At 40.5% G+C, this 18289-nt stretch overlaps 1 protein-coding gene across 9 annotated transcripts in view; it reads right to left on the bottom strand.

Moving 5' to 3' along the window:
- The window catches only part of akap13a (A-kinase anchoring protein 13a), a 147965-nt gene that overhangs the window by 115898 nt on the left and 13778 nt on the right, over window positions 1–18289 (bottom strand). For 7 of the 9 annotated variants that reach the window (XM_088080670.1, XM_088080668.1, XM_088080656.1 and 4 more), the window contains exon 2: window positions 7057–7100. In XM_088080670.1, the coding sequence (XP_087936796.1) occupies window positions 7057–7089 (33 nt within the window). In that variant the 5' untranslated portion in view covers window positions 7090–7100. Of the gene's footprint in view, window positions 1–7056; window positions 7101–16016; window positions 16091–18289 lie in introns of all 9 variants that reach the window. The other 2 variants (XM_088080658.1, XM_088080665.1) reach the window with 1 other exon arrangement.

Genomic DNA, 18289 nt, shown 5'->3' with positions numbered 1-18289 from the left:
ACAACAAAATAGGGATATTGTTCAAAATTAGCTGTCTTCCACTGGGGGACAGCAGCTCGTTGACACCGGGGAGGGATAATGGGACATTTCATCCCACTTAATCTGACCAGTGCTACAATCTTTTCGGCAGCCCAGTGCAACATGAACAGCCTGACATTGCGGTCGGTGATGGCCGATGCGGAGGAGAGCTTAACAGCTAGGGTTAAAGGTGCTTCCTCCTTCTCTTATAAAGTGGTCGCCTCAGGGCCTAGTTCCATACAGGGGGATCAGCAGGTTGACAGCAGCGAGGCAAACCAGCAGCTGTGGGATTGGCAAGTCTCTGTTTGGCAAGCCCCTGCTGCTGCTGAGCAATGTGAGGGGGAAAAATGTGTTCAAAGGCGACCACATAGCCCAGAGGCCACAGGAAGAGAGACAGCCTGCAGTAACCTTCAGAGAGCTGGGACTAAACATACTGACTTGCAGCATGAAGGATGCAGGCTTTGCTATGCACGGAGAGTCTCAGCTTAACAAGCAGAGCAGGGGCACTGGCATAAATGAGTTGTAGATGGGTGGAAGCCAGCAGGCATGACATTCTCTCCATTAAAAACTCATCTCTTATCCCCAGCCCAGATTGGAAATTAGGGCTTGGTGATACTGAACGGATTGGTACCTCAGTGGATTTGGGAGTTTGCACTCATGTGTAAATGAGAACATTTTAGTGTAAAATAAGATGCACAGTATCACTATGACTAAAGAAAAGCAGAAGTTGTTGTTTTTTTTTGCACTTGTGAGGGCCCGTGGCAAATCAACTTAATCACAATATCAACTCGCCGCATTTGGCACATTAGCCACTCAAATGATTTGGTGACAAAAGAGCAGCATCTAATTGTGTGAAAAATTAATATCCATCCATCATAAATAACACCGTAAGCTACTGATTTTTTAAACTGCACTTAAATTAAGTCCTAAAATCATACAATCATACAAAACACGTTTTCAACCTCCTCCTGTTACTTTTCACCTCTTCAGTTTTGATTGCTGATTGTAACAACACTGTGATCTATGAATTCAAACTAATTTGAATAAAAAGAGCGAGAACAGAATGGGATATCGACTAAATGAGATCATTGTCAGTCCTTTAAGAGGCAAATGTGTTGGCAGGGGGTGGAGGTGGAGAAACAGAGATGTGAAACATCTGCTGGAAACTGCAGGAAACACAGCTGCACACAGCGGCCTTTGTCAAACATGCAAACAAGCACACACACACACACACACACACACACACACACACACACACACAAAAACACGGAAACTAAAGCTACTGACAATAAATCTAATAATAACAATAACCCAAATGCAAATCTGAAAAGTTCTCTCCCACGTGTCGGTATTAATTCAGAAAAACAAATCAGCGGTTTTGGAGCTGTGTGACGTGCACAAATGGATGTCTTTCAGCCACACCGTATGACTGTGCTCTCTGCTGGTAATAAGTACTTAACAAAGTGACCTGCTGGGGTATTGACCTGCTAATCATGGCGCTTCAGCAGGGAACAGGCAACTATTAAGCAACATCAAAAGAACAGCTGGAGGCTATGAACCCAGCCCCCTCCTTTTAAATATGCATGTGTGAGTGTAGCCTTCTCCCTCACATCCTGCAACTGTACCGGGTTCAACTCTCCAGGTAAGACAGTGTGATTTTAGGCCTTCACACATACTGTTAGGAGTTCTCACCAAAGCTGCTATTAATGATGAATTTAGAAATGTATTATGCAGCTTAAATTAATGTTTATCCCCCTGGCTGGATTTTTAACTATAGGCAGCACAATGTGGAAGTTTGCTCCACTTCAGCACCCAAACTAATTGTCAAGACATCCCATGGCACCTCTAAGATTTTCTCTTCATTAATTTCTATAAATGCAACAGAACTACCTTTCTAGCGTTTACTCAGTCATTAAGCATGGAGGCTGCTATAATAAAACTAGAATTACCGCCTCGCAGTTGTATGCCTTCGCGACCCAGCTAAGTTGTACTCACAGTTTACAATAATGTCTGTGCAAACATGGATGCTTCACACTCATCTTCCCTCCAGCAGCACAGAAGATCGACACAATCAGCACAGTTTCAAGGTAAGTGTCACCAATTCAGTATCTTACCCAGAGTTGTGACATTGCATGATGTCCAGAAACAGTGTTTTTGCAAAACATTATAATGTAACAGTAAGGTTGACCTCCAACCATCAAATTTTGGTTGGTTTATTCTTGTTTCAAAGTGGACGTTTGTGCCAAAGGTGTGATCATGTTCAGAATGACAAAGACAAGGTCACAATGATCTCTAACCACCAAAATCTAATCAGTTCATCCTTGAATCCAAGTGAACGTTTGTGCCAAATTTGAAGAATTTAAGTCAAGAAGAAGAGTTAAATTAAATTAAGAAGGTGTTCTTAAGATATCACGCTTACAGGAATGAGTCAGAGGAGGTCATAGTGACCTTGACCTTTGACCACCAAAATCTAATCCATTTATCATTGAGTCTAAGTGGACACTTGTGCCAAATTTGAGGAAATTTCCTCAAGGCGTTCTTGAGGCATTGTGTTCACCAGAATGGATGGATGGACTAGCCAAAAAACATAATGCCTCCAGCCGCAGCTACTGCCTGCACAAATGCATAAAAATATATTATGAACAACACATCACATTTGATCATCCATACAGAGCTGACATAATAAAATGTTAAATGTTTATGGTAACACTTGCATGACAGTGTGATTCATCCCTGCTGGCATTCACAAAGCAGAATACTGCAACATTCTGCTTGGTTTGCCCAGAAACATTGCTGCTGCTTTTGTTCCCACTGGACAATTTAGAAGAGAATTTATGGAAATCTAACTGGCTCGGCAGCAAGTTTTGGGTGACAGACACACATTCGATCAGCTCTTGTTCACACATGGCAAAATTTGACAGAGCATTTACTAATCAAACTACACACAACCTCCAATTTACAAAAGGCTGCTGACTTACCGAGCATCCTTCATCCCTGCAGCAGCAGTGCAGCTGCAGACCATCACATAGCAGAGGTCACACGTTCCATCACTACAGCTGCCTCTGTGCCCACAGTCATGCATCCTGTGTTACAGACTGAACCCCTACCTTCTCATCTAATTGTAAGCCACTCTGGAAAAACATTGTCTTCTAAATCTCAAGAATGTAAATAGCATGTTTACTCACAGTTAGAACAACAGAATTGCACTCTCTGTTATTGAGGGAAGAATCAAGAGCTTCCACAAGTCAGCCTCTGCCCAACACGCAATCGTATAACTCTTTCTACGCCCTCAAATTTTGAGCCCATCAGCTCCTCATTAAAAATCATACTTCAGCTAAAGTAATATTGTAAGAGCACCAAAGGCCTTGACCTCCTTACTGCTGGCTGTTTCCACAGTCGGTGATCTTGGTACAAGACTTACTAACTAATTGCAGCTGTTATTATCAGTCACTATGGAAGGCACAAATCCCTTAAATGTTATATTTTTTAAGAGGTACAATTACAGGCCGACTACTTAACCCCTTTGAGCTATCTGGCTGAGAATTGCTCTGATAAGTGTCTAAAATCTGATGTTTAATGAGGCCTGACTGCTCGCCTGGTTCCACTGAAGAGCCTGACTGTAAATCACAGATAAGGTTGTCTGAGTGGTTAATGTGTGAGCCACTCTAGCCTTTAGAGACACACACAGACTCACACAAACACACCCATGTCTCTGACTTATCTCGTTTCCTGTGCGCCTTCCTCACCTGCTAGTGATAGAGAACTTGTGGAAACCACTCAGACACTCACTTAAAAATGTCTCCCACTCACACACACACACACCTCATGTATAAAGGAATGCAGGTGCCACAATGGCAAAGACATTTAGGCTAATTTTTTTATGTTACCTGAGGGTAGTGTTGACACAATACTGGAATTTCTAACTTCAATACAATACCTTTTCATTGAGAGCATAACATTAAAAAATGTATTTAAAGATTAATATAACATAGGCTATGACATAAAATGATGACTTCTCTTATCTTAGTAGCAGAGAACGGCACTGACTACAGTACACATAGTACACATAAACAATAATAGACAGTAAGAAAGCACTGCTGGTACCAGTGTATTGACACTGTGTTAACTGAATATAGAAACTGTTAACAATATTTAGTATCAGTTTTTATGAATAACAAATCACTACCTGGAAGTGTATATTTCAAACATCAAAAAATAAGTCCACAAAGCTAAACTGTTAGTAATTTCACAATAATTCAGAGTTGTAAATGAGCTATAAATAGTCAGTGTAACAATGAAGTTGTGATGTAATCCTAGAAAAAAAACTGATGCTCTATCCAATTGAAACTCTAAAAAAAATAAATAAATAAATACTACATACTTAAACATACTACTTTATTAAAACTTTAAAAATACATTTGAATTTTATAATTAATCCCTGATGATCTTCCTCAAATGCAAAGTACAATCTATGGGGGTTCATGAGACTTTGTGGCTGAGAAAACAGTATATTAACATAGTTTTCCTCCACTGTTGTTGTTCAGCACTTGTAAATGTAAAATGTGACGGTTTGTCTTCGTGGTAGGCTATTTGTCCTGCCCCTCCTTCACTGTTGGTCGTTGGGTAAAAAGTGATGGGTATGAGCGCCTTCAGCTCTTGGCAACCAGAAAAGAAAAAAAAAGACACAAAAAGCTCAACGCTCGGTGTAGAATAGACGCTGAGCGCCTCAACATACTGCTGCCATTTGAAGCATAGTGTAATACACAGCCCTTCCATTGCAAAGACTTAACAAGGCACACTGGCCTCAGGAATTATCGCTTTTCTTTCCAATGAGTTGAGGTGGCGCTGTCGCTAGAGCCGCACGTCACTGTTTTCTACGTGTTTTTGTAATTCATTCCTGCTAGGTGTCCTTCTTCTTACAGCACTTAACGGACCACAGCACTTGTAGACTTATATGCTGCCCCATTAGAATTGCAGCCCCAGTACCTGCAGCACCTGCAGTACTGAAAAAAATGAGTGCCATTATGTTCTCAGACTGTGGCATCAACTCCATACCAAAGTATTGGTTCTGGTAATATCCGTACACTTCATGGATGAAAGAATGCAGATGCCTCATGTCAAAATGAAGACATTTAAGGATCATATTAATGCCACCTGGAAGTGTATACAAGACTAAGTCAAAGCCTCAAAAAGTGAGGTTGACAAGCCTGTTTTTAAATGAATAGTAATTTAGAGTTGTAAATGAGGTATAAATGATCATTATTATTAAAAAAAAAAAAAAAGTATGACAGGAAATTGCCTAAGGCCAGGATGTAGTCCTGGAAAAACAGCTGGCTCTATTTAACTGAGGGGCATCTTTGGGCATTATTCACAAGTGACAGTAAGAAGGATCATGAGATTGGCTGCTTGTTAGGGGCATTAGATGTAGAAAACTGCACTGTATGAAAACCTGTTACAACAACCAGGAATATAGGCCACAAAGCAAAGCTTTCAGTTTATAATTTTTTTCCAGTTTATTGAAGCTGCTGAGATAACCTCTGCGGGATGGCTGCAACATTCTTTATGACATGGTGGGTAGGTCAGCAGGAGAGAGGACCTCAGCAACAAGCTACATCTCCTCCACCTGAATCGCCTCATCAGGCTCTTCTGGTACACCCTGAATTAGACTGAAGTCATTTTGGAAAACATACTCTCCTTGGTCAACTTCTAGGTGACAGTTTGGAGATCCTTAACACTTGGAGAAAGTTAGTAGTGGATATCAGAGGAAACATGCATCCCCGATCCAGTTTTGTGCTTACAACATGGATGGGTTTGATAAATGGTAGATGGAAAATCACATGCACATCTGAGCCTAAATTCACTGTTCATATCAAAAAAGGAGCTTGGAAATTTGGTTAAAGCTTAAGAAACCCATTCTCTTGTTGCTCAGTTATTTGGGAAATAAAATGCCAAAAACCCTTGTTTCTGCACAATGAAGACCCTTTACTACTTTGTCAGACATCCTGCAGATCAGTAGTCCCTTGCTCTTTGACAAAAGCAACTTTGCAGTACAAAATGGTCTTTTACAAACACAGACAGACTGCATAATCAACCATTTTAGCTCACAATTAACATGAACACCCAGGAATCAAGAGGTCAAGCGTCCTTTCTGCAGAAGACACCAAGCTCTTTGCTGTAATTACCTGCTTGTGTATTGATTTGAACAAATGGCGCATGTCCAGGTAAACTGGGCCTCAATTTGTTCTTTCCAGAATGATTATTTAAGTTACAAGGCCGCTTAAATGTATCATTACCTACTCTTTAATCGAACTGTGATGGTTTGCTCCTTTGACCCAAAATCTAAGCTGAACTATTGCCAGTGTAGCTTTGACAATATATATGTTCTTCTCAGTTCAGTGGAGGAAAAAAATAACATGAATGTGTGGAACCAAGGTAAAAATGTTCTCAAAAATTATTATTTAAAAAAAAAAGGAGATGTATCATCAAGACCAGTTTCACGTTGTCATATTGGCAGTCCTATTTTTGCTGTTGTCATTTCTATGAAATTATCTGGGTCTGTTTTTGTAATATCTGTTCACCAAGTGGCTCCTTTTTCATTCCATTGACAGCATGTAAAACATGACCACTAAATACACAACAGAGGACTGCGAGCAGGGTGCAAACGGTTCTAAATATTTGCTAGTCAGCAAACATTAAATAGCCAGTTTATTTGCATGCAGTCTGATGTTGTGTTCTCCACTATCTGGCTCTGTACAAACACACACTTGTTTTCCAGTTATTCCAGTTAATTAGACTTGTTCTCAGGTTGGAGTCAGGCGGAGATATTTCAGGAATTACATTAGGTCATCTACCTCCATATAAAGCATTAATTAGGGTGATAAAGGTGTAACTTGTTCTGCCCTAACAGGTGCAACAAGCACTAAAGTCAGCACACACCTACAGCACCACGTCTAATCAGGCAGAGTGAAGACACCTGTGGGGGTAAACTAACGCTGTGTAGGGCCATATGTCAGTTCTAGTATGAAAAGTGATACTTACATAGAGTGGAGCTTGCTGTGGATTGAGTTTCATGTCCCTGGACACTGTAAAAAGAAGAGCAAAAAATTAGAGGTTATAGCTTTGCAGTGTGTTAATATAATGTATAAAGTAACAAGATAATGTGTTGGCAGTGTAACAAGACGTAAACACAACGATAAAGGGACTCCAAAATCAAAAATACATATTTTTCCTCTGGCCTCTAGCGCTTTTTATCAGTTGAGCCTGTTTTTGTGTGAGTTTCCAAGTGCTGGAGATATTGGCCATAGAGATGTCTGTCTTCTCTCCAATCTAATGGAACTAGATGGCACTTGGCTTGTGGTGCTCAAAGCGCCAAAAAATACATTTGAAAAACTCAGCAGCAATGTCCCTTTCAAGAATTCACAATCTGGTATCTCAAGATAATCCACAGACCCTCTTGTGAGCAACACTGTTAGGGGCATCCTCCGTGGCTAAACTAGGCTGTACCAGGCAATTTAATAATAATAATAATAATAATAATAATTTAGCAATAGATGCACACTTCCTTCTGCACAAAGATGATGTTGGTGATGTAGTTTGGTAGACTAAGAATACAAGTAGTTGAACATGAAACTGCTCACAACAAGGTCTGTGGATTATCTTGAGTAAGCGGGTCATGATTTCTGGAAATAGACATTGTTGTTAAGTGTTTCTAAATGTATTTTTGTGCTCTTTAAACACTACAAGCCAAGTGTAATTTAGTTCCATTATATTGAAGAAAAAGCAGACATCTATATGGCCGATACCTCAAACCTCAGGGAATTTACCAAAACAATCTAGATTAATAGAGAAAAAAAAATCTATTTCTGGTCCCTTATATATTGAAGTCGATATGGATAATGTGCTTGATGCCTTTTTAGAAGCAGACATGGAGCAACATTAGCATTCCTTTGAGTTTTTTGGCTTGTTTAAAAAGTGCAAGTCCAATACCCTTTACCCATTCAAATTAGTGCATATTTAAACATGGAAAAGCCAGTTAAAAATAGGCAATAGACTCCTTTCCCATTGCCAGTGCAGCAGAGCTGGATATATGGCTCTGCAGCAGTAGAGTATGACTTATTCTGTGGTTTTCTTCTTCTTCTTCTTCTTTTTTTTTTTTTTTTACTGTCACATTTGAAGTCCCAGATGTGCCAAAAACAAGGTTGGTAAACAATAGAAAGCAGCATGAAGGCCAGTAATAATGTTAAGGTAGTTACTTCTTCTTTCTGTCTTTTACTCATTCAGTCTTTCTTTAAAACACTGTGCTGACTAATTTGGAACGGCGTTAGAGTGCTGCTTGGGCGGAGACAGACGGTATTTTACTGGTGGCCAATACTGCCAATGGAAGCCGATCGGAGCTTGAGTCATAAATTACCCGTGACTACTGCAAAGTCATTTGACCCAGGAGTGAAAGCAGATTGTAACCTTTCCCATGAAATAAAAAAGCCAGATGTTTGCAGGTGTTAGTGGGTTTTTTGTGCAGTAGAAAAGGGGCTCAATATTCACTCTCCATGCAGCTGTTTGAAATTTGGAAAAACATGGAATGAGCCAGTATTGTGTTTTGTTGGAGTAAAACCCTGCAAACAAATTGCTCTAGATCACACAACACTAGACAATGGGGCTTCTTTTTTTTTTTTTACAAAATGCATGTATATCAGCTCTAGCAGCATCAGAACATTGTTGCTGACAAGGTGACAGTTAAGCTTGACCCTGGCAGTAGTCCCAACACTCTGTGGGAGGTTAATAATGCATAAGCACAGCAGAGACACACACTGAATCAGACACGGGAACACACATACACTCATCATCCAACAAAAACTGCCAAGTCTCTATTTGGGCTCGTTTATTCAAAGACAGCCGCGGCAATGATGACAAACTGTTTTTGCGCTCCTGCCTCCTCAGATAACCCATTAGTTGTTCAACAAGCAAGAAAAAAAAGGAGGTTCAGCACCAAAAAATAAAAACAACTTTGCTTCTCTTACATGGCTTTACGTCGGGAAGATAAGTTAGCAGGATTTACCGGTTCATGTTCACGTTTGATTCCCTACTCCCAGTCTGAGACTCAGGCCTCAAAGCTGTTTTCTGGGCACAAGGTCAGAAGCGGTGGGTGTGTAATTACATCCAAAAAAACACATTACAGCTATAGAGACTTGAGAACGAATGGATTGGAAACCTTTTTGTTGAACTTTCTTGAAGAGATATTGGCCTGCTTGCATTCATCAATGAGTCGAGGGAATGCTCTGCTTTGAGAGCCTGTATTCTCCTCAGTTATTCGGAGAGACAATTTTCTTTTGTCCAACGTTCCCTGGCACTAAAACAAGTCCTTGCTGCTGGCCTCAGTGGTCAGCAGTGCATTAATCACATGAACCCCACAGCGGGGGAGGCGGCGACAAAAGGCCAGGACCTAATGAGTTCAGCAGAAAACACCAGAAGAGTCAATGTTGGATTCGACAGAGCGAGGCGAGGCCAATCCACTCTCTGCAACCAAATCCAAACATTTTTCTTCTTTTCTGCTTAATAAATAGGCTCGAGCTAGAATTAGGCGCATCAGGTAAGGGGATAATCAGTAGCTCTAATAATACTCTGGAGTCTAATCCTCTTGCCTTAAGTGCACTGGGCCAGGGACCAGCTTCTTCACCACAGGCACGACTTTGACTGATAAGACTCTCACATAATGTCCCCAACAGGCTCACTGGGTCTTTTATTTTTGGATATTTGGACATTTCTCATCTGCTGGTACTATGCAGCTACTCCACAGTATATGAGCATGCATGGGTTAATGTCTTACTCAATGGTGCTTCAACAGGCCATCACTGTTGGCAAACATTACATTTCACGTGACGTCTCATTCACCACCAGGTGGCCTAACACATTGCACAATTAAAAAAAATGTCTGGTTGGAGGTAAGTGCATTGCTACAGTCACAGTTTTCACTGTTGAGGACAGAACTGATAACATTTATTCACCCAAGGAACGTGTCCGTGACCTTTTTCAGCTCCTCCTGCTTTACATTCTCTACACATTCACACTTGACACCTGAACACAACAGCTCAGTCTGCCACTGGCACCTCTTTGGAGTTGTTAAGGGATAAGAAGCCCTGTGCTTTCCACCCACCAAGAAAAAGCCTTTTTGGTAAATGTTATGTATTTATCAGAAATTATTTGAAATACTGGTTTTGGGGAGATTTAGTTTGAGGTTTCAACCAAAATTTGTCCCAATTGATGCAAGTGTGATACTGTTGAATATGTCTCTGCGGTATAACTCTGGTTTATAAATGTCATTTGAATCTGTGGTCATATAGAGTGAATGGCGTGACAGCTGATCTAAGAGTGAGTCAGAGCATTAAAAACTAGACCTGGGGTTTTATTATTATTTAACAGTACAACTTGCCACTGTGTTGTGTCAAACTGCTTGCGTTTTTTACATTTAAGAGTTTAGTTAACTGAGAATTACAGTAAGTGTGCAGGTGGAACTTCAGTATCATAGTTAAACACAACTCAAGTAGAAACACATTAGCTTACACAACCTTTAACCTTTGCCTTTTTTCAAAACATGCAACCTACTCTCTGACCACTGGGTCACAAAGCAATCTGATGTCCTACTTTGGTCATTTCTATTTCTCAGTTTTTATCAGATATGATGCAGATAGGGAAGTAAGACATTATGAGGATGTTGATTCAATATACTGCATCATCACAGGATGTGATTGCATATATGGACTGTATGTAAAGAAATTATTATTATGTCTTAAGTGGAGCCAGTACATCTTGATCGCTCCCCAGTGGCTGGCTGTAGTATGGGTCACAAACCCCACCCACTCCATGTTGGCAGATGGGACATGAGTCAAACTAAATAATCACAGTACACCTCAAATGCATTTTTCCCAAAGATGATTTCTGTCATTTTAGTTATCACGACGATGTTCAAGAGGTGGATTTTAATTACTTATTTGAAGCTATAAAACAGATGTCATGATTGACAGCTGTGTAGGACAATTGATGCGTTGGTGATTGAGTTGGGCCAATGGTGCTGAGTTGAGCAAGTGTATTGGTGGGACCTAGATACTACAGCTCCCCTGATCAATATTACGGAGACCATGGATCCAAATGAAATCACCAATATAAGATGGCAGCACCCTTATCTGGGATATCTTGGCTTTACTTTCATAAAATGAAAGGAAGTGGAGAAGCATCATCCATATTTATATACAGCCTGTGGTCTAAAGTAGCAAACATGTCCTGCCATCAGAGGAGGAAGCTGTGGGCCTGTGTAATCAAGCTTAAATATAGTTAGAAGGATCCCATTATGGTCTACATGTGTTTTCAGAGCTGTTTCTGTTAAGTGAAGTTCTATGGGAACTTCACTCTTAACAACACACTAATGTTTTGGAGACAATTCAAAAACTACTTTTGTAAGTTATAGTCTTTATCTTTTTGTCTGTGATGCAGTTTAATACTGCAGGGCCTTCTGATGCATTGGTTGTTTATATACCACTAATAATGCTTTCAATGGTAAGAAATTTTCTTACCATCAGGATACTGAAAGAGTTCAAAGTAAACTCAAGAAACGAAAACCTACCAAGCTAATGTGGCTAAAAAAGAACTATCGTTTTCTCAAATAATTGCTTTGAGGTGAGTTTCTGGCATCTGATGAATATACATCCAATATTCTGTGATGTACTCTAGAAGTTATTTTGTCTCAACAAACTCCAAAAATGCCTGCATGTTTATCTTTATATTAGCTAGATGATCAGCTTTAATCAGCCTTATTTAGCTGTTTTGTGCTAAACAGCTAGTGTGCATCGAGCTCGTCTGAGCTTGTTTGCTGAACCCGTCTTCCAGCTGTTTTATATAGGGCGTTAATGAGAGAGGTGGGATTTAACCAAACAATAAATCAAACCAAAGTAAAACAATGAGCTTAAAAAAGCTACAAGCTGTGTGGAGCCGCAGAGTTTGGGTGTTACATCTCTGTGTGCATCTCTACAAGAGACTCTCTCAACAGACAGGGAGTCACTTGATTTTTTGACAACATCCAAAACATTAACTTAAGCTGCAGTAAGTAAGTTTTATAAAGAACAACTTTATGTTATATTGTCTGAAACTGTCCCCATATCCTGACAGAAGTACATGAGACATATAATCTGTGAAAAAAAAAATCAGGTTCCACTGGCTCCCAGTAGTGTCCCTAAGGCCCGTTTCACACAGCGCGCATCAGGAGCGCGAGACGTCAGCCTCGCCAAGCTGTAGCGTGTTTCATGCTTGTGGTGTTCATACATGCAGCGTTGATGCAATGTGACTGATGTGTTGCTGCTCGCTGCTATTAGTACCGTGTTTTCATATTTATAAGCACAAATTCCACTCATTTATGAAGTTGTGCAAGCTCCTGCACAGCTGACAACCTGTTCCTCTACATGTTTCAAAACAAAATGCATTGTATCAGCAACTGATGGGATTCTGTCCACAGAGACACTGTTAGAGGCTTTTGTTTTGAAAGGGAAGCAGGGAAGTTGGAGTAAAACAAGCGCCGTTGTATTTCCCTTCACTTTAATACATCTATGGTATTTCCTCATCTCTGTGACAGAGAGAGACTTTAAACTGCAGTAAAAAGTAGTATAGAGTCAATACAATTATGAAAACATTTGCAATAATAAACCGAGACTGAACAAAAACAAACGATAAGAGCCAGTCAATCTGACAGTAAATTATTTTTATAAAAGTTACCTGCTATCGCTTTAATGCAGGTTTAAGATTTGTTCATCACCAGACTGCCTTAAATCTATTGGTGAGGGTGAGAAATTGTCCTCGAGGGCAGCAGCAATCATTCAGAAAAGACACAGGGGACTTCTAAAATAGGTACATCTGTAGGACATTTCTAAGAACAACTCCTGGTAACTGCAGAAATGACAAGACTCAATACACTGATTTCTGAGTCACAAAAAGCTAAAGAGTTTTTCTCAAAGGTACACAAGTTCGAGGCAATTTACTCCGACAAGATATTTTGGAGCTGTGGATAATACCCAGACTTATGGGTCAAGTTAAAGAGTACATGTCAGGTTATATCTGCTACAATGCAGACAAACCAACCTTTTACTTGTATTTTTCTAAAATGATAGAAAAAAACAAGATTCTACAATTACACTGTTTTTTTGCAAAGTTAAATGAAACTAAACATAGGTGTATATTTAGAGGGTTTTTTCTACTTAAGAGGGGAATGGGCCTGAGTGAATCTGGCTTTTTAACTGAAACCCATTACGCTCGACAATAATTGACTCAGACTCTGCATCAAATTAAAACATCATAGATTCTTCTTATTTGCAATCTGTTCTCTTCAAACTAAAAAAGGTAAAATAAAAACCTGTGCACCGTACATATACTTCAGGAAAAGACCTTGTATCCACACCAAACAATGTTTTCTTCTCTGGTAATAGAAGAACCTTGAGAAATGACATCCCCTAAGCTCACCCTTCGGCCACCCGACACCTGCTTATAGAGATTACACAACCCATTAACTCCAACTAAAACACTGGGTGCAGCCAGCCTTCAGCCGAGCTCCTTAAGAGTCTCCATTATGGCAGACGCTGCCTTTAAATTGCTGTAAGAAGTGAATTTTCTTCTTCTGCATCAGGATAGCCACAAAGAAGCAGCCACGTTCAAGTGCACAGCCGTCACAAATGAGCCAATAAATCAAGAGACAAAAGCCCCCCCAATGCAGGAATAGGAGTGGTGATATGCCAAGTCAGGGTTGTGAATGGAGCTGCTATGGCTTCTGCAGGTCCCCTGGCTATCAAAATAAGCCATGATAGCCATGTGACTGCAGCGTGAATGGGAGGATGAGCTGGATTAGCTTCACAACTCATTAATCGGACTACACCCTTCCCAATCAACAACTGAGGATCCCCAAACACAATCACATCCAGACGACAGACTAAGACTACAGTGCATTACCTAATATTAAAAACTTTTCTTACAGCTCTGTCTTTAAGTGTTTTGCTTTTGTGTCTGACATGGTCTCTCCTGGGGAGAGCGATCCTTGTTCTCAGTGGGAGTCACCAGCTTGCCATCACAGATGACTCAATAATCCTCCCTGGATGGAGGTGCATCCAGGTTAATGTCACAGTCAAGTAAACACCACTTTGGGTCCAATATAAGCCACAGGAAGAGCTTCACCAAGTCTATTTATTGTGATGAAGGGCCTTTTTGACAGACCTGATTGTACTCGCTCAAAACTTAAAGGTGCACTGTGGAGTTTTCTCCAAAAAAAATTGCTGTACACTCAGTGTTTCTCACCAAAATGCACTGTGTATCTTTGAAATGTAAAGTATCAATTTCAGCAGTTTTCAAGTATTTTAAATCTTAAATCCAGCATTGTTTTTATTCATGCTTACTAGCTTGCAGTCTATTCTTGCACAGTGCTGCATATGTTGGCATTTTACCATCATCTGAATATCAGCTACAAAATGTGAAATCGCTGGTTGAAATGTGTATTGCATCATGCATGTGCATCCTCATGCATGAGCTAAACATAAAGGGATCAACTCAAAAGCAGCTCAGGGTTTACCACACGTTCATTTATTTGTGGCAGGCCATGATTTACAAACTGCTGCTGGGGAAAAAAATTACTCATGGAGAGCTTCACCTGCATTGCCTTGACAGACATGCAAAAACCTCCAAATTCAGAAATGGGAAAAATAATGATACAAAGGGACATGCATGGCAGTGCTAACAATTCCATGGCATTGCCATGGGTCAAAAAGTCCACAAGGAAACTTTAAGATGATGATTTTATGTTTTCAAAATGCCATCAAATTTCCAAGCAAACCAAGACTTTTCAAAAAACAAAAAACGGTCAGACTTCTAATACATGTGTCCCTCCTCTTTGGCATCATTCTCCAAAGGCATGTAACCATTGCACAAGGTAAACGTTTTCAAAACTCTCCAGATCAAAGAGAAGTTACACTGTATCACTTTAAAACATGCGAGTGAACAATGAACTAAAGGTATGAGCAGTAAACAGTGGGCAGATCAGAGGCGAGTGATAGCATCAACATAATCTTTCTGTCAGCACCATTCCCTCCGTCCTCCTGTCCAAAGGCCACATCTCTTAACTACTGAAACAAAATGCACGTGCTAAATGCAGGTCAGGGCTCTTCTGTTGCTGGGAACCCATTTAGTATGTCAACACCAAAACATTTCAGGAAATAAGAGAAGTATGGTTTCATGCATGACCCAAAATTGTAAACCCAGGCCCACCCCACAACCATGATCTACGTGCCTATTTGCAGCGTAGCAATGCTCTTCTAGTCATTTACAGGGCAATCACACCAATGTTGGATGGAGGCCCACTAATCTTATCAAAAAGATGGCAGCAATATTGGGAAATAAATGTCACAATGGCTATGTTATGTTCAATACTGCAACGTATTGTACTTTCTGCACTTCCATAGAAATCAATGAGATTTTGCATTTTCATCCAAACCAGCTATTGCATCTGTCCTGCAAATCAGAGTCAACAGCCTTTAGCTTAGAGGAGTGAAAAAACAATTCTAGATAAGTTAGAAAGGAAATGAACAAATAACGTTTTACCTCACCAACTGCCATTGAGCAATGCATATAATGTGATCGTACTGATCAACACCTAGGTTTTTATCTTAACATCTGTTGCTAATAGAAGAGCACAGGGCTCATCCACCCTTTCCTGGTTCAATAATGCCAAAAAAAGCATAAAGTGGAAGCCAGTGGCTGCCCAGATTTACAGAGTGCAGAATCAAGTACAGCTACTTAAAATTAAAAGTGGTCACACTGTTTGAACTCAATGTGCATAACACTCAATGTACAACTTTACATCAGTGCTTTATTGCCTCATAGCCTCATGCTGCAGTCTTTCTGGGTCAAAAACTTCCCACTGGCCATTAATTAACTTGAAAAATGCCAATGCAGATCCATGTTATGGGGACAGCAGTTACCTGGGGCTGCTCCTTCATGAAGCTTTTTAGATTAGGCTGTGCATAGAGAGCCGCAGTCAAGGACATGGAGACACCTGTAAAAAGGGACAGAAGCCCAATTTAGATCCAAGTTGTCATCCAACACCAGGGCTCCATGATGTCAACAGAGATGGGACTCAAGTCTCAGAGAGAGAGGCAGGACTGAGTTTGTACTGAACCTACACAGGCGTACCCACTAGTATAAACTAGACAAGGACAACATGGCCTGGATACCTATTCTTTCTGCATGGTTTGGTCTATTTTTACTAAGGACACATGCATCTGACAAACATAGAAAACATCACCAAAAGGCATCTTTGTCTTGACATGAAATCCACATGGAATAGTTTTTCAATTGTGAGCAATGACACTAAGAGCCTTTGAGGTTTAGGGGCTCAATACCCAGTTGGGCACCTTGCTTCAGATGTAAGGCCTCATGGTGCAGTAAGGAGCTTTGGATAAAAACCTCCACCAAATGGCCAGATACAGAGTGCCAAGGAGAGCTTTCAGACTGATTTAAGCCTGGTGAGAGACAGCGTTCAAATGAACTGTCCAACAGTTCATTGTTAACTTCCTTTTATTCATGTATAATCAACCTGTCTTTTCTTTGACATTCTTTTTTTTATCAGATTTGGTTATGCACATCAAATTGAATTTTACATTTTTGCTGAAAGACTGAATGGACCGAGACATTCTTTAGCTGAAAGGCTTGTTTGCCTTTTCTGTCCAAATAAGAGTTTCATTCCTAACATGAACAACATCTGACTCATAGCGCAAGGCTTCTAAAAATCTTAATGACCATAATACCATAGAAATTCATGAAGAATTCACTACTCATCAGCGGCTAGTTTCCTAAGTGAATACAAAACTTTTGTAATCAAAGCCTTCAAATGTGTCACACTGAGGGAGGGTTAAGGCTTTGTGTGGCTCAGCTGGGTTTGATGTTTAACTCTGACGTTTGTTTAACCTCTCACGCTTTCTCCCCTGGTTAACCACTAGTTACTGGCCTACCACTACAACATGACTGCACTCCTCTGTAGCACTAACCCTAGAGAGTGCAAAGTGCGTCTGCTCTGTGTTGAACCCTCATGTGATTATTTTTACGGTCCACTATCGGCCCCGCTCTTCTGGGGAACGGCTAAATTAGTCCGGGCTACGTCACCTCCTCAACAACCGACACCACAGCAACTTGGGCACACAATGTTGACTACTATTTAGATAGTCACGGCTGTTTGATTTAATCAAACCTAGCTATTGTCTCCACGTACAGATATGAGGCCATCGCGGTGATGTGACCTCACCCTGCCACACAAAAGCCGCCTCTGTGCAGAGACTGCACACAAACGTTGGCTGACAACACAAGGACGGGGGATGAAAGGTCTCCTCAGTGTTTGGTGACAGTTATTACCCTCTCCACTGAAACCAAATACCTGTGGGCCCAGATAGCATTATCTTATTGTGAGGCACACTAGGGGCTGGCCTGTAATCAGGGTCCGGGCCTTGATCAGTGCTCCTCCCCAGGTTTGATGCCACCCCCTCTCCCTCTGTTTCCACACCGTGACACTACAAAGTGCTTTTAAGTGCATTTTTAAAGGAACAGTCTAACAGCAGTAAAGTGTACTATATTACATCTGTTCACATCTGTATGTTGAATATGAAGCTAGCAGCAAGCTATCCCAGCATGAGGACTGTGAACAGGGACAAACAGCTGCCTGGCTCTATCCAAAACACATCTAAAGCTCACCAACATGTATCTTTGTTTAATCTTTTCAAAACAAAGGTGTAGAAATGAAATTGGTCACTGTGAATTTGTAGTTTTGTGGGGTATTAGGTGCTGAACTATTTCTTGGCCAGAACAAGTTGCCAGGCAACCAAAGAATCCAGGAAGTAAGCCTACTAGTTCTGGCCAAGAAAATGTCTGATTCATATTAGCTGTGTTCAAAAACATTCCCCATTATGGAGTTAGTGCACTATAAAGTGTGTTCACCATTTTGGAGTTGTGTTCCAATTCTTGGCAGTCAATTTCATCCACTATATAGTGCACTATAAAATACCCACAATGCACAGCAAATTTGAGTGTACATATGATGTGCCCTACATTTTTTCCGTATACTACAATGCAATGGGATGGCGTATTTCCAGTGGAAGAAAATTCCAGTGTAGTGTCCAAAATCTCGTTCAGTTATTCCCTATATAGTTCACTATTTACATGACATAGAGAATAGTGAGTGAGTGAATTAGTGAATGATTTCGAA

Source organism: Plectropomus leopardus, chromosome 1 (genome assembly GCF_026936395.1).
Source record: "Plectropomus leopardus strain MGB_pleo_1.0 chromosome 1, ASM2693639v1, whole genome shotgun sequence".
Classification (NCBI taxonomy): domain Eukaryota; kingdom Metazoa; phylum Chordata; class Actinopteri; order Perciformes; family Serranidae; genus Plectropomus; species Plectropomus leopardus.
This window is presented reverse-complemented; position numbering and strand designations above follow the sequence as displayed.